Source organism: Oncorhynchus keta, chromosome 35 (assembly GCF_023373465.1).
Source record: "Oncorhynchus keta strain PuntledgeMale-10-30-2019 chromosome 35, Oket_V2, whole genome shotgun sequence".
Classification (NCBI taxonomy): Eukaryota; Metazoa; Chordata; class Actinopteri; order Salmoniformes; family Salmonidae; genus Oncorhynchus; species Oncorhynchus keta.
Window position 1 is genome coordinate 40,460,675 of NC_068455.1, and position 20,492 is coordinate 40,481,166.

General features: G+C 46.4%; 1 protein-coding gene across 7 annotated transcripts in view; it reads left to right on the forward strand.

Moving 5' to 3' along the window:
* Positions 1-20,492, forward strand: part of kidins220a (kinase D-interacting substrate 220a) — a 118,538-nt gene that overhangs the window by 39,000 nt on the left and 59,046 nt on the right. For all 7 annotated transcript variants that reach the window (XM_052497037.1, XM_052497038.1, XM_052497039.1 and 4 more), the window contains exons 4-23: positions 195-293; positions 2,056-2,154; positions 2,261-2,359; positions 2,515-2,613; positions 2,970-3,167; positions 3,421-3,519; positions 3,885-3,983; positions 4,221-4,319; positions 4,484-4,661; positions 4,941-5,105; positions 5,435-5,614; positions 5,875-6,040; positions 6,187-6,338; positions 8,373-8,473; positions 8,611-8,796; positions 9,301-9,441; positions 14,878-15,118; positions 15,638-15,726; positions 17,870-18,014; positions 18,160-18,322. In XM_052497037.1, coding sequence (XP_052352997.1) covers positions 195-293; positions 2,056-2,154; positions 2,261-2,359; positions 2,515-2,613; positions 2,970-3,167; positions 3,421-3,519; positions 3,885-3,983; positions 4,221-4,319; positions 4,484-4,661; positions 4,941-5,105; positions 5,435-5,614; positions 5,875-6,040; positions 6,187-6,338; positions 8,373-8,473; positions 8,611-8,796; positions 9,301-9,441; positions 14,878-15,118; positions 15,638-15,726; positions 17,870-18,014; positions 18,160-18,322 — 2,798 coding nt within the window. The remainder of the gene's footprint in view (positions 1-194; positions 294-2,055; positions 2,155-2,260; positions 2,360-2,514; positions 2,614-2,969; positions 3,168-3,420; positions 3,520-3,884; positions 3,984-4,220; positions 4,320-4,483; positions 4,662-4,940; positions 5,106-5,434; positions 5,615-5,874; positions 6,041-6,186; positions 6,339-8,372; positions 8,474-8,610; positions 8,797-9,300; positions 9,442-14,877; positions 15,119-15,637; positions 15,727-17,869; positions 18,015-18,159; positions 18,323-20,492) is intronic.

The window sequence follows — 20,492 nt, forward strand, 5'->3', positions numbered from 1 at the left end:
CCTTTGCTCTCTGTTTTCTATCTGACGCGCTCTCTCTGTCACCTCCGCCCCGCGTCCATGAGCACCTGGTACGACCAGCTGGTAGGTAATACAGACCTGGCAGCCCTCTGATTGGTGGTGGTCCACGGCGACGACGACATGATTGGAGTTTCCGTGGTGACCAAGTGTAACCCCTGTGTTCTGCCCGTCAACAGGACTGCTGGACGGCACTTATCTCAGCGGCTAAGGAGGGCCATGTGGAGGTGGTGAAGGAGCTGCTGGCCAACAACGCCAGCCTGGAGCACAGGGACATGGTGAGAGAGGAGGGTGGGCACTGGGTACAGGGTATTGGGCAAGGACATTGCAGAGTGGACACTGAAGTAAACTCTGGGCAACATGAAGTAAAGCTTTTGTACCTGTGTGTAACATTTCTCTTGAAGGAGTAGTTTGATTGAAAAAGTGAGGAGAAAAAAAAACGACATAACAAAAAGATGAAAGGAGGATTATTTTAGGTTGGACCGCCTTTCATCTGGATGCATTTTCAATAGCGGTCAACCTTCTGGGGTGAACAAGGTCACCTACAACTCTGGCACAGAAGTCATTGACTGTCATTGATGGTGGCCATTGGGTATTTTGTATGAGAGCTATAATGCAGTACAATACTTGCTTTATTGGTCCATTTGCACTGAAATTCATATTTTCCTTGCTGTCACAATACCCAACACACACACACACACACACACACACACACACACACACACACACACACACACACACACACACACACACACACACACACACACACACACACACACACACACACACACACACACACACACACACACACACACACACACACACAGTAGAAAGAGTCTATTCATATTCTTCCTCTACTGTCTTATGTCTGACTGCAATCCATTCCAGGCTGCTTTGAAGTGATTTATCCATTAGCTTGGGATGCGATTCCATTACCTCCAATATAATCTCCTCCGTTTTGTAATAATTGCATTTACTGAGCTCTGGATGTCCGGAGTACATTAACCTGGGATATGGTTCATATCTGTAATACAAACCTCTCAGTGGAAGAAGCCTACTTCACATCCTATTCTGTCTGCAGCTCTGTGTTCATTCACAGTACGGTTTAGGTTATTCAATAGGCCGTGTTCTTTCACTTCTGCATGTTTCCCGTAGGGGTAAAGACTAATGACAGTGTTTGAGTGTCACGACCAAAGCTTTTGCCTTCTGAAATGTACCTATTTCCGTTTCATATTTACACTGGTTCTAGTGTAAGGTGACTCAGGCAATCAATCATGGCTGTGTTGCGTGTCAGTTCGGGAACCGTTTCTGCATATGTTATGACGACTTTTTGTGACATTATGTGGCAATTCTTTTTTTTTTTGTTAGTACGTTTTGGACTTCGGCAAGAGATTTTTCGTCTCTTCAATGTTTTTTTTCTCTCGAGGGAAGTCAAGTCGCTAGCCGACGTCGGCGACTGGCCGACCGTAGGATTCCTCAATGAAGTGCCTGTTGTCATTCAACGAGAGAGGACTCATCCTCATGCACATTTTTTCACTTGAGAAATATTGCACCAGACGTCTTAGTCAGATGGAAAATCTCCTTGGCAAAAACAGGAAAATGTAACACAGATTTATTGAGTGATCTTGGATTCGTTCGGACTGTTTTGAGGAAGTGCATACCGGCTACGGTGTCTCAAAACGGACAAACAATTGGCGTTTATTTTAATCATTTTCCAAGCGAAGGTCTTTGAAGGGAGTATGCGAGCAGACTCGAGCTCCAAACCTCTTAGGCGCCAGCCGAACTGAAGCCTGCTGACGCCTTAAGCCACCCGGGTGCCAGCATGTCTGTACTAATAACAGGATTAAACCCACTGTTTGGCTATGTGCATGTCGTGCTGTATGACATCATGACATCATACAGAAGATGACTGCTCTACTTCTCCCTGGCACTGTGGGAATTGTGGCAATAGCCACTAACTATACATGTCACCACTTCCCATTTAAAGTGTGTGTGTGTGTGTGTGTGTGTGTGTGTGCGCCTGTGTGGTTTACTGTACAGGGGGGATGGAGTGCCCTCATGTGGGCTTCCTATAAGGGTCGTGTGGAGGTCACCCAGCTACTGCTGGAGAAGGGAGCTATCCCCAACATCACTGGCCAGGTACACTGGTACTATTCTTATCTGAAGCGCATCAGGCCTTCTATAATTGGGTAAATAATTAGTGTATTTCAGAATGAGTTAAATATGCTGATGTCTGTCCTTACAGTACAGCGTCTACCCCATTATCTGGGCGGCTGGACGAGGCCATGCTGATATAGTGCATCTCCTGATTCATCACGGAGCTAAAGTCAACTGCTCTGACAAGGTAAGCACTCACCACTGGTCCTGTGTTCAATTTGTCTTGTATAAAAATGACAAAGTAACCTAAAGTAAGTACACTAAATGACCCTACATTCGGTGTTTCAATAGTCATCAACGCTGTCTCTCGCTTTCTTCTTTTCTCTTCTCCCCTGTTCTCAGTATGGCACTACCCCGTTGATCTGGGCAGCCAGGAAGGGCCACTATGACAGTGTGATACACCTGCTGGTCAATGGGGCCGATGTGGACCAGGAGGGAGCGGTAAGTGGACCTCCGTATTCTCGTTAAAACCTCATTACCTGATTACCTCAAGGCCTGAGCGGATCACACACACAATGGGCTCAAGCAAGGGGTCGGTTCACTCCAAAATGTCTTTTTTATCTATTTTGTCTTGGGGGGGCTGTATGAATATTCACAAATGCATTGTCAGAGGTTTTTGTCATGCGCTTGACTACACACTCTTTAAAATAAGGCCTTATCTGATGAGTCAGAGCTTTGTCCGTATAGATATCCATTCATCCCAGTTCATCGTGAACAAATAGGCTTCAGCTGCAATCCATGAAAGGAAACACTGTGTTGAAATGACAGCAACCTGACTGTTATTCTCTCCCTATCAGAATTCCATGACCGCTCTGATCGTGGCTGTGCGGGGTGGTTTCAATGAGGTGGTGAAGGAGCTTCTGAAGAGGAACCCCAACGTCAACATGACAGACAAGGACGGCAACACGGCCCTGATGATCGCTGCCAAGGAGGGCTACACCGAGATAGTCCAGGACCTCCTGGACGCTGGCACCTACGTCAACATACCAGACAGGGTAGATGACCATCGCCAACCTCTAAAGAGGAGCTGAAACATTGCCCCGATAACCCTGACAATAGACAGTAGAGTCTAGACAGGGTGACATCAACCTGAATGATAATGGTCATGCTATATGGATGAATGTGCTGATGGTAACAGCACGTATCGTCTTGCTCCTCTACAGTGTAACACATCTTTTCTGTTGTGTGGTGGTTTGAGTTTGCGTTCTCTGTATTGAAAGCCTGTGATGTTTATTGTGTGTGTCACAGAGTGGGGAGACGGTGCTGATCGGAGCAGTGCGAGGAGGCCATGTGGAGATCGTCAGAGCCCTTCTAAACAAATATGCCGACATTGACGTCAGGGGACAGGTAGGAGTCCCCTCCCCACTCAGACATTCCCCACAAAATGCTTGCTTGGGGAATTGCTCTTCGCCAAGAAACTATTTTTGTTTCTTTGTGACCATTTTAAATGAAAGCGATCACAGTAAGGTACTTAGTTGTTACCCAGAAATTATTTGATATTGAGATGAAAAACCGCCGCATTGGACCTTTAACATCTCTGATCGGTCGTCATGCCAATTTATTAGGGCACACCGTAGCAACATGTTTAACAACGGAAAACAAAAACAAGCGTTTCTTATTGGATATGTTCCGGTAGTCCCGCCCTGTTTCTGTCAGGTTTCTTCCGTCTGGTGCCTAATGAATATGACCCTCTTCTCAACTGTGTAAAACAGGATAGTAAGACTGCCCTCTACTGGGCAGTGGAGAAAGCGAACGCCACCATGGTGAGAGACATCCTCCAATGCAACCCGGACACTGAGAGCTGCACCAAGGTAAGGAACAGCCACAGCTGCTGTACACAAGTGAACAGTCATTTTATAAGCACTGTGACAAATTCCTCTCGTGTCAACATCAACATTGTGATACAGTGGTGACGGTTTTAAGAACGCGTTTTAAACATGTGCGATTAGCGTTGCAAATGCACATTTGCTTGCTGGCTTCTATTCTCACCAATCACTGTTCTTGGTCTGAGATGATGATGATGATGATGATGATGATGTGTGTTTCAGGACGCAGAGACCCCTTTGATCAAAGCCACCAAGATGAGGAAAATTGAGATAGTGGAGCTGCTCCTGGACAGAGGGGCCAAGGTGGCTGCTGTGGACAAGGTACTGTACAAACACGACATATAGAGCCCAGCCTATGTCTTTAGAACAACACCACAGGTTCTGTATTCAAGCCAGCGTCTGACCGCCGGATACATATTCACATTGTGCAACCCAGTGTTTCGACCGCCACTCTACTGTAACCATCTCTCTCGTCTCCTGTCCAGAAAGGCGACACGGCCCTTCACATTGCCATCAGGGGGCGGAGCCGCAAGCTGGCTGAGCTCCTCCTGAGGAACCCGAAAGATGGCCGCCTGCTCTACCGCCCCAACAAGGCCGGCGAGACGCCCTACAACATCGACTGCACCCACCAGAAGAGCATCCTCACTCAGATCTTTGGAGCCAGTGAGACCTGACACTCAAATCACATCGACATGCATATAGTGCACAAGAGTACTCCAGGGTGTTTTTTTTAGCCTGTTATTGTGAATGAAATTGTAATGCCCAACTGGTATTATTTAAAACATCTTTTAACGTGAATCATTACTTTTAGCGCTTTCAATCTTGTTTTGGAAATGAGATGATTTATTGTTTGGAAGTATTGCTGTATTTATCAAGTGATGACCACTCAACACTCTCCCCTCTCTCTCTCTCTCTCTCTCTCTCTCTCCCCCTGTCCCTCAGAGCACCTGTCTCCCTCTGAGTCTGATGGTGACATGCTGGGTTATGACCTGTACAGCAGTGCCCTGGCAGACATCCTCAGTGAGCCCACCATGCAGCCGCCCATCTGTGTGGGCCTGTACGCCCAGTGGGGCAGCGGCAAGTCCTTCCTGCTCAAGAAGCTGGAGGGTAAGAGAGCACCACCCGGAATATCACCGGGGCTCTTCTTCTGCTAGTGTCCCGAGACTCTCGTTTGAAAAATAATTAGGCTTTTAACCTCTCACTAAACAACAGCAATATGAATCTAAAAGGGAATATGTCCACACATTTGGTCACGTTCTGTGCATTAGCTCTATAAAAATGAGTTTCCTTTTTCTCATTGCCAGGCGTGACTGCCTCAGTGCCTCATTTGTAGTTTCCTGTGTAAGGCAGGAACCACTAGGGGTCCTACTCATTTTCACTTGCCTATTCATTTTTTTGTTGTATAACCTCTCTCTCCCTCCCTCCCGCTCCTCCAGATGAGATGAAGACATTTGCAGGCCAGCAGATTGAGCCTCTGTTCCAGTTCTCGTGGCTGGTGGTGCTCCTGTCCCTGCTGCTGTGTGGTTCTGTAGCTCTTGTCCTGGGCTTCACCGTCGACCCCCGCCTGGCCATCGCCGTCTCCCTCAGCCTCCTCACCCTGCTCTACGTCTTCTTTGGTGAGGAACACTAGAGTAGAACGGAACGGAGGAGAATGAAACGAGTCAACAAAAACTCTGGGCCTTCGGGCTCCTGCAGTTAAGGAGAGTTGCGCGTATTACATCACTAGAGGGCGCCTTGGTTCTACGCTTCGAGCGATTCCGACAGCGTTTCGCCACATGCAACTACATTGCTCACGTTCGGAGTCATAGGTAGGGGAACGTCTGATGGTCAGTCAGAAATGTGATGTTCTCTCTCTCCTCTCTCTCTCTCTGCGCAGTGTTGGTGTACTTCGGGGGTCGTCGTGAGGGGGAGAACTGGAACTGGGCGTGGGTCCTCAGCACCCGTCTGGCCCGCCAGGTTACCTACCTGGAGCTGCTGCTCAAACTCATGTTTGTCAACCCCCCTGAGCTGCCAGAGCAGACGACCCGCGCCCTGCCTGTCAGGTAACACACACACATACATACATACATACATACATAAAATACATGCTTGATGCCGCTCGTGCACACGCACCTTGATATGACCGACCTTCAATAGAAAAAGTATATTCTAGAATCCTTGTGTGTGTGTGTCTGTGTGTGTGTGTCAGGTTCTTGTTCACAGACTACAATCGTCTGTCCAGTGTGGGAGGGGAGACCAGCCTGGCAGAGATGATAGCCACTCTGTCTGATGCCTGTGAGAGGGAGTTTGGCTTCATGGCCACCCGCCTCTTCAGGGTGTTCAAGAACGAGGAGAACCAAGGTACTACGTTTGCCTCCACTTTGGATATCCTTTATAACCTTGTCGTATTACCTCTGTCTCTAATACTGTATCTTTAGTGCACAGCAGGCCTCCAGTTTCCCGGCGGCTCCCTTGTGTGGGCGTTGTGCCACCCTGGGCTGAAATATTGTAGTTCCCTTCTACCTGCTACCAATCGCCGTGCTCCGAAGCACCTATTACTCACATGGCTTTCTCAGGTATCTCAATTCTTAATGGCCAATGCCTGTCAGGTGACCGGGTCCTTATCACAGGCCTCGCAGCTTCGAAGTACAAGTGAAGACTGACGCATGGGGATGCAACGGTTCACGCCATTCTTATGGGATTCCCGAGGTGCACGTTGAAGACATCTAGAAGAACTGTCCACGTTTGCTTTTCCTCAGCCAACAGGACGAGTAACAAACAGCAGAAGCACTAACCTATGTCAACCTACTATCCCCCAAAGTACAAAAGTTGACCTATTCTGTTGGTCAGCTTGTCATTCTGTGCTAGAAATAAATCTTCCAAACCTGGGACAGTTGTGAGACGATAGATCTCAAAATCGTATGAGTACATTTAAAAAAAAACTTTTAAAAGCAATAAAGCTGATGCAACAGATCAGAACATTTAGCTTAAAATGTTGATAACCTATTATTTAATCGCATTATAAGCGCAGCAAAGCGCACACAGCAGTAGGCTAGACAGTGCATTCAGAAAGTATTCAGACCCCTTCCCCTTTTTCCAAATGCTATGTTGCAGCCTTATTCTAAAATGCGAGCAGTTTCACGTGACAAAGATGAAAATATCCTTTAGAAATGTCGAAAGATCTAAAGATGCAACAACAACGTGGGTCGCTAATGTGGCTACGTCTTTGGCTGTAGGACAGTAAACAGATTTACTGATAGAACACGAGAGGCTGCTGCTTTTGTGCTCAAATAATTCCCTCAATATTTCTAAGGTCGGAATTTGGCTACTTTGAAGTAAGGTAAGACGTGACTCCTTCGTTTTAAATGACACCACATTTTTGTCTCATCAGACCACAGAATCGTAAACTCCAGGCGTGCGGCCACTCTCCCATAAAGCCCAGATTGGTGAAATGCTGTAGAGACAGACTGTTGTCCGTCGATCAGGTTCTCCCATCTCAGCCAAGGAACTCTGTAGTTCTGTCAGAGTGGTCATTGGGTTCTTGGTCACCTCCCTGACCAAGGTCATTTTTTTTGCCCGTTTGGTCGGACAGCCAGCTCAATGCATGAGTCTGGGTACTTCCAATTTTTTTTTAGCAATTTCTCAATGATGGAGACCACTGTGCTCTTGAAATGTTCAACATTTTAGAAATGGTTTTATCTCCTTACCCAAATCAAATCAAATGTATTTATATAGCCCTTCGTACATCAGCTGATATCTCAAAGTGCTGTACAGAAACCCAGCCTAAACAGCCAAACAGCAAGCAATGCAGGTGTAGAAGCACAGTGGCTAGGAAAAACTCCCTAGAAAGGCCAAAACTTAGGAAGAAACCTAGAGAGGAACCAGGCTATGTGGGGTGGCCAGTCCTCTTCTGGCTGTGCTGGGTGGAGATTATAACAGAACATGGCCAAGATGTTCAAATGTTCATAAATGACCAGCATGGTCGAATAATTGAAACAGTTGAAACTGGAGCAGCAGCACGGCCAGGTGGACTGGGGGCAGCAAGGAGTCATCATGTCAGGTAGTCCTGGGGCACGGTCCTAGGGCTCAGGTCCTCCGGTACCCAGATACAGTATACGCTTCAACACAATTCAAATCTCAGCGCTCTACAGACCGTTCCTTGCACTTCATGGTATGGTTTCTGCCCTGACATGCACTGTCAACTGCGGGACCTTATATAGACAGGTGTGTTTCTTTCTAAATCATGTCCAAACAATTGAATCGGGCCACAGGTGAACTCCAATCAAGTTGCAGTGATCGAATAAAATTGGATGCGCCCGAGCTGAGTTTGGAGTGTCGTAGAAGAGGGGTGTGAATACCTATGTGAATGAGATATTTGTCCCCTCTCCCCTCTAGGTAAGAAATGGAAGAAGACTTGCTGCGTGCCCAGTTTCATGCTGTTTGTCGTGACGCTGGGCTGCCTGATCACAGCCATGGCACTGCTGGCCATCTTTAAGGTACATACACACACTGACACACACACAAATGTGCACATACACAAGCACACACACACACTGTATCGAGCATCTGCTGTACATTGAAAAAAAACATGTTGTTTTTTTTGCACGTGTGGACCTCGTTTACATGTATTTAGGTGCAGCGTGAGAACCTGACGGTGAACGCGGTGCTGATCGCCATGGCCAGCGTGGTGGGCCTGGCCCTCCTGTTGAACTGTAGGACCTGGTGGCAGGTGGCTGACTCCGTCCTCAACTCCCAGAGGAAGAGGCTGCACAGTGCCGCCAACAAGATGCACAAGCTCAAGAGCGAGGGATTCATGAAGGTAGTGTAAACCCCTTTTTATAGCCCATTTTCAACGTCTTTTCAACATCCTTTCAACGTCTTTTGCTCATAGGGAATACTCTGTTTGATAGGTTCCTCTCCAGTTATATTCAAATAGGGCCGAATCCCTGACTTGAGAATACATATGTAACTTGTAAATCACGCAGCAATGTCGATACAGACTTGGAACATGGAAGTTACACGCACGTGTTGATCAAATGATTTGATCGAGTTAGGACTTGGCTCATCATGTCGCTAGTTAAATGGTATTCTGCAGTTTTAACATGGTTAAGAATAAATACGTTATGTTGTTACATGATAGCGTTAGGCACGCGGGAGCTACATTCCTACGACCACTATCAAAACAGAGATGAATTAATAGGAAGAGGCACATTGTCTGTAGTTATACAGTATGTAGTGGTTGATGTGTGTGTGTGTGTGTGTGTGTGTGTGTGTGTGTGTGTGTGTGTGTGTGTGTGTGTGTGTGTGTGTTTTGTTGCTCCAGGTGTTGAAGCATGAGGTGGAGCTGATGTCCAAGATGGCCAAGACCATCGATGGCTTCACCCAGAACCAGACCCGCATGGCGGTCATCATTGACGGCCTGGATGCCTGCGAACAGGACAGAGTGCTGCAGATGCTCGACACGGTGTGTGTGTTTGTAACAATGACTGAATACGACGTTAGTAACAATGGCTAAACACAAACATGTAGACTATACAATACTATACACAAAACTCACACTATCCATAACCATTTAGGGTTAAATCATTATCCATCGGTACAGTTACATATCATGATATTATTTTTGACAATATTATATCTATACTTTGACTCCAAGTATAGATTAAAAATCTATTTAAAAAACACTCTATATACAAAAGTATGTGAACACCCCTTCAAATTAGTGGATTTGTCTATTTCAGCCACACCCGTTGCTGACAGGTGTATAAAATCAAGCACACCTCCATGCAATCTCCATAGCCAAACATTTGCAGTAGAATGGCCCGTACTGAAGAGCCCAGTGACCTTCAACGTGACACCGTCTTAGGATGCCACCTTTCCGACAAGTCATTTTATTACATTTTTACCCTGCTAGAGCTGCCTCGGAGTTGTAAGTGCTGTTATTGTGAAGTGGAAACATCTAGGAGCAACAACGGCTCAGCCGCGAAGTGGTAGGCCACACAAGGTCACAGAACGGGACTGCTGAAGCGCATAAAAATCACCTGTCCTCGGTTGCAACACTCACTACCGAGTTCCAAACTGCCTCTGGAAGCAACGTCAACACAATAACTGTCCGTTTCCATGGCCGAGTGGCCGCACCCAAGTCTAAGATCACCATGCACAATGCTAAGCATCGGCTGGAGGGGTGTAAAGCTCGCCGACAGAAATGGTTTGTCGAGATCAGTGTGGAAGAACATGACTGGCCTGCACAGAGTCCTGACCTCAACCCCATCGAATACCTTTGGGATGAATTGGAACGCCGACTGCGAGCCAGGCCTAATCGCCCAACATCAGTGCCCGAACTCCGCAGCAACGTTCCAACATCTAATGGAAAGCCTTCCCAGAAGAGTGGAGGCTGTTATAGCAGCAGAGGGGGGACCAACTCCATGTTAATGTCCATGATTTTGGAATGAGACGTTCGATGAGCAGGTGTCCACATACCTTGAGCCATGTATTTAGTATTTAGCCTCACAATGATATGTTTTACCATTTTCTTTTCAGGACAGCTAGGGATACAAGTATAACACAAAACAATTTGATAAAACAGTTGCATTCATGAGTTTTATGGACAAATGTCAATATAAAAAGTCAGCCAAAGCAAGAAATTGTACAAACAAATTTACATGAATGCTTTAAGAACAGAAATTGTTTGCTCAATGGGAAATGAATATCCGACTAGTTAGTGACAACTGTTTGGAATGTTGAGTTTGTGACAGCAACTATGTGAGATTTATTACAGTATTATAGACACTATGTCCTGGGATTTCCTATGTTCCTCTAACGAATCTTGTGTAGCTTGTGAGCGTCATAGAGCACAACATGCTACATGTTCGTTAGAGTCTGTAGCTTAATAGTTTGTAGCCGAAACCATTCGGACTCTACTAGATGTTTTGGTAAAAAAGACCCGGCCCGGGCCCCTTCGGGATCTGCCCTTGTCTCACAAACACTAGTTCAGCCCTCGTTAATCCCACAGACCATTGGAGAAATAGACAAATCCACTGGTCCAACCTAGAAGTCTGTAGCTCAAACACACAATGTTTAAAAGGGGTTAGAAGTGCAAAACGCGCCGGCATTACAGTGGGACTCATTGGGTTAAAATAAATAGATTTGGTAGATCTCTTTTCATTATTTTGACCTCCCCACATTATAATTGGAAGAGGAAGTGCAAACTCTAACATAGCCTATAAGCTCGGATGGTAACTCCAAACACATTTTCACTAAGAGAGGCTGCTTAGCTGGTTAAACAGTGGTTAGCCATGTGTTAGCCAAAACTTAATTTCCCAGTCAAGAAAGCTTACCAGCAGCCTGCGGCACTATGGCTTTTAATGCAAACGATTAAGAGCTACAGGGCATTTGAAAAGTATTCAGACCGCTTGACTTTTTCCACATTTTGTTTCCGTTACAGCCTTATTGTAAAATGGATGAAATTTAATTTTTCCTTATCAATCTACACACAATACCCCATAATGACAAAGCAAAAACAGGTTTTGACATTTTTGCAAATGTATAAAAAAAATAAAAAAACAGATGCCTTATTTTCATAAGTGTTCAGACCCTTTGCTAAGAGACTCGAAATTGAGCTCAGGTGTATCCTGTTTCCATTGATCATCCTTGAGATGTTTCTACAACTTGATTGGAGTCCACCTGTGGTAAATGTAATTGATTGGACATGATTTTGGAAAGGCACACACCTGTTTTATATAAGGTCCTGCAGTTGACAGTGCATGTCAGAGTTAAAACCAAGCCATGAGGTCGAAGGAATTGTCCGTGGAGCTCCGAGACATGATTGTGTCGAGGCACAGATCTGGGGAAGGGTACCAAAGGATTTCTGCAGTTTTGATGGTCCCCAAGAACACAGTGGCTTCCATCATTCTTAAATGGAAGAAGTTTGGAACCACCAAGACTTTTCCTAGAGCTGGCTGCCTGGTCAAACTGAGCAATCTGGGTAGAAGGGCCTTGGTCAGGGAGGTGACCAAGAACCTGATGGTCACTGACAGAGCTCCAGAGTTCCTCTGTGGATGAAGGACAACCATCTTTGCAGCACTCCACCAACCAGGCCTGTATGGTAGAGTGGCCAGACAGAAGCTACTCCTCAGTAAAAGGCATATGACTGCCCGCTTGGAGTTTGCCAAAAGGCACCTAAAGACTCTTTGGCCTGAATGCCAAGCATCACGTCTGGAAGAAACCTGGCACCATCACTATGGTGGAACGTGGTGGCAGCATCATGCTGTGGGGATGTTTTTCAGCGGCAGGGATTGGGAGAATAGTCAGGATCGAGGAAAAAATGAACGGAGTAAAGTACAAAGAGATCCTTGATGAAAACCTGCTCCAAAGCACTCAAGACCTCCGACTGGGGGAACGGTTCACCTTCCAACAGGTCAATGACCCTGAGCAGACAGCCAAGACAATGCACGAGTGGCTGTGGGGCACGTCTCTGAATGTCCTTGAGTGGCCCAGCCAGAGCCCAGACTTGAACCTGATCGAACATCTCTGGAGAGTCCTGAAAATAGCTGTGCAGCAACGCTCCCCAACCAACCTGACAGAGTTTGAGAGGATCTGCAGAGAAGAATGGGAGAAACTCCCCAAATACGGGTGTGCCACGCTTGTAGCATCGTTCCCAAGAAGGCTGTAATCGCTGCCAAAAGTCAAAAGTACCAGTCAAAAGTTTGGGGACACCTACTCATTCCAGATGTTTTATTTGATTATTTTCTACATTGTAGAATAATAGTGAAGACATCAACTATGAAATAACATATGGAATCATGTAGTAACCAAAAATGTGTAAACCAAATCTAAATATATTTTCGATTTTGGATTCTTCAAAGTAGCCACCCTTTGCCTTGATGACAGCTTTGCACACGCTTGGCCTTCGCTCATCCAGCTTCATGAGGTAGTCACCTGGAATGCATTTCAATTAACAGGTGTGCCTTGTTCATTTGTCAAATTCCTTTCCTTAATGCATTTGAGCCAATCAGTTGTGTTGTGACAGGTTAGGGGTGGTATACAGAAGATAGCCCTATTTGGTAAAATACCAAGACCATATTATGGCAAGAACAGCTCAAATAAGCAAAGAGAAATGACTGTCCATTACTTTACTTTAGGACATGAAGGCCAGTCGATGTGGAAAATATCAAGAACTTTGAACGTTTCTTCAAGTGCAGTCGCAAAAACCATCAAGCGCTATGATGAAACTGGCTCTCATGAGGACCGCCACAGGAAGGAAGACTTAAAGTTACCTCTGCTGTGGAGGATAAATTTATTAGAATAACTGCTTGCATCTCAGATTGTAGCCCAAATAAAGAGGATAAGTTCATTAGATTTAACTGAACCTCAGAAATTGCAGCCCAAATAAATGCTTCGTGGAGTTCAAGTAACAGACCCATCTCAACGTCAACTGTTCAGAGGAGACTGCGTGAATCAGGCCTTCATGGTCAAATTGCTGCAAAGAAACCACTTCTAAAGGACAACAATAATAAGAAGAGACTTGCTCGGGCCAAGAAAACACGAGCAATGGACATTAGACCGGTAGAAATCTGTCCTTTGGTCTGATGAGTCCAAATTGGATATTTTTGGTTCCATCTTCCGTGTCTATGTGAGACTCAGAGTAGGTGAACGGATGATCGGATGATCTCTGCATGTGTGGTTCCCACCATGAAGCATGGAGGTGTGATGGTGTGGGGGTGCTTTTCCGGTGACACTCTGTTATTTATTTAGAATTCAAGGCACACTTAACCAGCATGGTTACCACAGCATTCTGCGGCGATTCGCAATCCCATCTGGTTTGAGCTTAGTGGGACAATAATTTGGTTTTCAACAGGACAATTACCCAAAACACACCTCCAGGCTGTGTAAGGGCTATTTGACCAAGGAGATTGATGGAGTGCTGCATCAGATGACCTGGCCTCCACAATCACCTGATCTCAACCCAATTTGAGATGGTTTGGGATGAGTTGGACCGCAGCGTGAGGGAAAAGCAGCCAACATGTGCTCAGCATATGTGGGAACTCCTTCAAGACTGTTGGAAAAGCATTCCAGGTGAAGCTGGTGGAGAGAATAGCAAGAGTGTGCAAAACTGTCATCAAGGCCAAGAAAGGGTGGCTACTTTGAAGAATCTAAAATATATTTACATTTGTTTAACACTTTTTTGGTTACTACATGATTCCCGTATGTGTTAAATTTTTTTGATGTCTTCACTATTATTCTACAATGTAGAAAATAGTTTTTTTTTAAATTAAAAAACCTTGTTGAGTAGGTGTGTCAACTTTTGACTGGTATTGTATGTAAATGTGATACTTCATTTTTTGACATTCAATGTATTTGAACATTTTTCAAAATCCCTACTTTACCTTTTCATTATGGGGTGATGTGTGTAGATTGACGAGGGGGAAAAAAATCTATTTTAGAATAAGGCTGTAACGTAACAAAATGTGGAAAAAGTCAACGGGTCTGAATTCTTTCTGAATGCACTGTATATTTGTGGGTGCTTTTTCAAGGCCTATGTCAGAGGGCCGCAGACCCCGGTTGAATAACCCTGATTTAGAGAGACAACTAGTAGGGAGACCCCCTATTTGAATTGCTGTTGCATGTCCTCTTTAGAAACGGAATGTGATCAACAGATATGTGACCCACAAACTCAACCTAACAAGATACTACAAATTATAGCCACAGTTTACAGATATTAACAAGTTGATGTCAAGTTTTCTGTTCCCCAGTTGTGTGTGTATGACCACACTATGAATCTGACACGAGGTTCACCCTCAAAATGATTTCAGGCTTTTATCATTCCAATACGCTCACTACGGATGAGCAGCAGTGGATGAACCCAGGTCTAAATCCTCCTCCTATTCCCCTCCTCCACCAGGTGAGGGTGCTGTTCTCCAAAGGCCCCTTCATCTCCATCTTTGCCAGCGACCCCCACATCATCATCAAGGCCATCAACCAGAACCTGAACAGCGTGCTCAGGGACTCCAACATCAACGGCCACGACTACATGAGGAACATCGTCCACCTGCCTGTTTTCCTCAACAGCCGGGGGCTAAGCACGACCAGGAAGCTGTGCACGGCCGCTCCAACCTCCAACGGAGACCTGACCAACCCTGAGGGTACGCAAGACATATGCACGGCGTGTGTCACACAAACATGAAAATGCACACACACACACACACACACACACACACACACACACACACACACACACACACACACACACACACACACACACACACACACACACACACACACACACACACACACACACACAGGCCAGTGTTTCTTAATCCTGGTTCTGGGGACCCCAAAAGGGTGCACATTTTTGTTTAGGGTAAAAAATATAATGTGCATCAATTTGGGTCCCGTGGACCAGGATTAGGAAACACTGACATAGGCATAGAGTAGACACGCACACACACACACACACACACACACACACACACACACACACACACACACACACACACACACACACACACACACACACACACACACACACACACACTCGCGCATTCTGACTTGCTGTAGGAAATGGTAATAATTTATCGTGAATAGGTTGCTTCTTTACATTAGTGGTACCTGGTGGTACTGTCTCTCATTTTATCTCTCCTTTTACACTCCTCTCTTCACAGGATGGCACGAGGAGATGGACAGGAACCTGTCCTCCAACAGTCTGGGGGATCAGGCCAAGTTTGGCAGCAAGACGGCCCTCAACCGCAGGGTAAACTCATTCAGCCGGCCAACCCTCTCCATGCCCAGGCTGGGCCATAGATCTACCTGCAGAGGTCCTGTAGACCGGCAGAGTTCTGGCACAAAGACAAGTGATACAACAAGGAACATAAGGAGATTGGGCGCCTGTGCGGGCAATGAAAGCACAGCAAACGCATCAAAATGTTGCCTCTGAAGTGTTTTTTCTGCTTATTTTCCCATAGACACAGCTAGAGAAGACTAACATAGAAAGGGTGAGATAATTCACTTAAACCCACAGGCCCGGGGGTGTAGCTAGCTTCCTCTCGCCTTGCGGTGAACATAGTGGAGAGGGGTGGAGGAGGTCGGGAGCAAAAGAGCCTGTCTCCATCGCCGAGGAGTCTCTGCCTGGTAATTGATGTAATGTCTGTTTATCCTTCCTGCTGCGATGCCACACTGCCTAATGACAGGGAGGAGCAGCAGTGTGTCCCAGTGACAAAACGCTGGCAATCGGTGGCTGCTGGCGGGAGGCTAAGTGGCCCTGCCTGCTTCCCCCTGCGAGGACCCCGTTTTGTTTGTTTATCTGTTTGTTTGTTTGGGCGTCTGATTTATTTGCCTGTTTTTTTTTGTGTGTCTTTATTTTCCTTGGGTCCCTTTTTTTATTTCGGCGCCCACTTCTTTTTGTTTGCCCTCTCTGGCGGTTTCTTGGCTGCCAAGAAGGCAGTGAGTGGGTCTCTTTACAAGTGGAGCTAAGAAGGATGGAAGGAGAGAAAAAGCTCTCTGTCTCTCGGCTACTTAATTGCGGAGTTGTGGATCTTTAGCCTTCCAAGATGGCAGGGGAGGGGAAGTGAGGGAGGCAGGCCAGGCGAGCTCAGGCTTGTAAACAGTATTTGGCGCCGTGCTCTGGGCTGATGTCAGCTCCAAGTAAGTTTGCTTGTTTGGAGGAAATATCCCAACTCTTACAGCAGCTTTTCAACAGTCAGAGTTCAACAATTTCTCCTGATGGTCTGGTTATACAGTCAATAAAACAACGATCAACTTTCACCAATCATATTTCACTCTTTGAGCATGTCCAATGCATCTACGTAAGGATCAAAGGAGAGCCAATCACCTCCTTACTGAGCCAATACTGGCTATACACTCTCTCCCTACCAGTGAGGTCGTCACAAGGCAGGCATTAAGTCCACATCACAGTCCGCTTAGTGGCTGGTGGTGGCGTTCTGAGTGCTTGTGGCCTGACGAATGCTCTCCTATATACAGCATTGCTGCACCGTTCGGCAAGCAGCACCTATTGTGGTCCTCCAGACAGCATTCCACTCATTCTGGACTCGCAGACAATCCAGAAAAGAGGTGAGATGTAGTCTCAATACACAGTTCAGTCTTTGTTTGAGACACACACACACACACACACACACACACACACACACACACACACAACCCTGTGTGGAACCCAGGAAGTGTGGCGGTGGCTATTGTAACAGGGAATCCGAATATCAAACTTTGACCCAGCTGTGTAAGGACAGTGACTGTGGACAGCTGATGCCTCTGTCTTGGTAGCGCACAGTGTATATCCGTGCGTCCAGCCCTGGCCCATTCCCTGTCGAGCTCAACTGACATCTCCAGTCTGTTAATTGGGCCCAGGAACAGAGCTGCTTGTGTGTTGGTGGGTATGGGATGGGTGTTGGGAAAACCAGGATGGAAGGAGGTAGAGACGGGACTCCGGGACGAGAGGTCACGCACCCGGGGAGCCGCTTGTCGCAAGGTGGACGGCACGCCACGGGGTGATGTCATCATGAGACTGCCACAGAACTGTCACACGGTCATGTGAACTGTAGAACACAGGACAGGTTAAACGAGGCCAGTGCTTGCTGTAAATAAATGTTACTATCATTTGGATGTGTGACGCAAACACGTAATATACTCTCTGTGGCCAGTTTATTAGCTATACCACCCCGTTCACAAAAATGGTTCGCTGCTGCAGACAGTGAGTCATGTGGCCGTGGCTTGCTCTATAAAGCAGGCAGACAGGCATCGAGGCATTCAGTTACTGTTCGATTGAAGGTTAGAATGGGCAAAACGAGTGACCTAAGCAAAAATGACTTACTGACTGGTTTGTGGAAAGACCAAGGGCTAATCCAAGTATAAACATGAGGTATTGTGTGTGTGTGTGTGTGTAGGACACATACCGCAGGAGGCAGATGCAGAGGACGGTTACCAGACAGATGTCCTTTGACCTGACCAAGCTGCTGGTCACCGAGGACTGGTTCAGTGACATCAGCCCCCAGACCATGAGGAGGCTCCTGAACATCGTCTCTGTCACAGGTAACACATCACCTATTAGATTACATTTATATCACCCAAGGGGGAGAGTCGACTACTCCCAGCACGGCACTTATTATCGGAAGGGGAGTAGTAGGCGTTTCAACCAACATACCAAACGTCACTTCTCATTGGTCCATATTTCCAGGACGTCTGCTGAGGGCCAATCAGATCATCTTTAACTGGGACCGTCTGGCGTCGTGGATCAACCTGACGGAGGAGTGGCCCTACAGGACCTCCTGGCTCATCCTCTTCCTGGAGGAGACCGACGGCATCTCAGACCAGGTCCCCCTGAAGACCATCTATGAGAGGTAAGCACACACACATCTGCACTCAAACAAGCACGCATGTACAGGAAGACGCGCACACACAAGCAGACGGGCACACAGGCAGACACTCGCTTTTTAGACTCTTTCCGAAAGGTTCTTTTTGCTCCACACACACGCACGCCTCAAATAATCGAAGATGAATAATGAAATGTGATGTAAAAATCATGTTGACCAGCAGGTGGCAGCAGATGATCTTCCATTTCCACTACCAGTACATCATACAGGAAGGAGTAAGTCCCCTATAGGCTTCTGTGAGCCTACAGCCTAAATAGATTGTTGTATTCAGATCACGCAGGGAAACGCATGGAAGTAAGAAGTAGCATATCATTATTCATCTGATTTGAATTGATAAAGTGTTAGAAGCACAGCCAGTGCTGGTTTAACTAGGCATGAGAGTGTGGACAAGGGGGAGGGAATCAGCACACAGTCTGAGTCATTAGGATTGCTGCTGTTCTGCCCCAATAGTTGGCCTTTAAAGGTTGCACTCTGCCACTCTATCACAATACACTAGCGCCCGGGAGTCCCGGGGCGCTGAAGTGTCACCAACACTCAGTGTCACATAGTCATCATCACCATCCCTATCCTTCACAGAGTTTCTGGATGAATAAATGGCTTTGGACAAATATATGTGAGGCAGCAATGAGCCTGTAATATACTTGTGCAATAAAAGAGCTCCTTAGCACAGAGCTTTACCTGGGTATTGGGTAGGTATCACCTGAAATGGCTTCTGCAATGGCAGTTTGTGATTAAAGGAAGCCCCAAACGAACATGGATGCCAGGATGAGCTGAGCAGCCCTTATCTAGAGAGACATCTCCTCATTGATAACGCTGAATCGCCTCTACCCTTCCTCCTCTTTCTTTCTTTCTCTCTCTCTCTCTCTCTCTCTCTCTCTCTCTCTCTCTCTCTCTCTCTCTCTCTCTCTCTCTCTCTCTCTCTCTCTTCTTCCTCTTTCTCTCTCTCTTCCTCTCTCTCTCTCTCTCCCTCTTTCTCTCTCTCTTCCTCTTTCTTTCTCTCTCTCTTCCTCTTTCTTTCTCTCTCTCTTCCTCTTTCTTTCTCTCTCTCTTCCTCTTTCTTTCTCTCTCTCTTCCTCTTTCTTTCTCTCTTCCTCTTTCTTTCTCCCCCTATATCTCTCTTCCTCCTCTTTCTTTCTCTCCTCTCTCTCTCTCTCTCTCTTCCTCTTTCTTTCTCCCCCTATATCTCTCTTCCTCCTCTTTCTTTCTCTCCTCTCTCCCTCTCTCTCTCTTCCTCTTTCTCTCTCTTCCTCCTCTTTCTTTCTCTCCTCTCTCTCTCTCTCTCTCTTCCTCTTTCTTTCTCCCCCTATATCTCTCTTCCTCCTCTTTCTTTCTATCTCTCTTCCTCCTCTTTCTTTCTCTCTCTCTCTCTCTCTCTCTCTTCCTCTTTCTTTCTCCCCCTACATCTCTCTTCCTCTTTCTTTCTCCCCTACATCTCTCTTCCTCCTCTTTCTTTCTATCTCTCTTCCTCCTTTTCTTTCTATCTCTCCTCCTCTCTGTTCTCTCTTGCTCTCCTCTCTCTCTCTCTCTCTCTCTCTCTCTCTCTTCCTCTTTCTTTCTCCCCCTATATCTCTCTTCCTCCTCTTTCTTTCTCTCTCTCCTCCTCTCTCTCTTTCTCTCCTCCTCTTTCTTTCTCGCTTCCTCTCTCTCTCTTTCTCTCTCCATCTTTTTCTCCTCCTCTCTCTATCTTTCTTTCTTTTTCCATCTTTCTCACTTCCTTTCTCTTCCTCTCTCTTTCTCTCCCTCTTTCTCTTTCTATTTCTTTCTTTCTCCCTCTCTCCCTCCCTCTCCTCTCTCTTTCTCTCCCTCTCTCATCCCCTCTCTTTCTCTCTCTCTCCTCTTTCGCTACTCCTCTCTCTCTCTCTCTCTTCCTCTCTCTCTCTCTCTCTTCCTCTCTCTCTTCCTCTCTTTCTCTTTCTTTCTCTCTTCCTCTTTCTCTCTTCCCCTCTTCCCTCTTTCTTTCTCGCTCTCCTCTCTCTGTCTTTCTCTCTCCTCCTCTCTTTCTCTTTCCTTCTCCCTCTTGCTTTCTCCTTCCTTCCTTCTTTCTCTCTCTCTCTCTCTCTCTCTCTCTCTCTCTCTCTCTCTCTCTCTCTCTCTCTCTCTCGCATCTCTATCTCTCTTTCTTTCTCTTTCTCTCCTC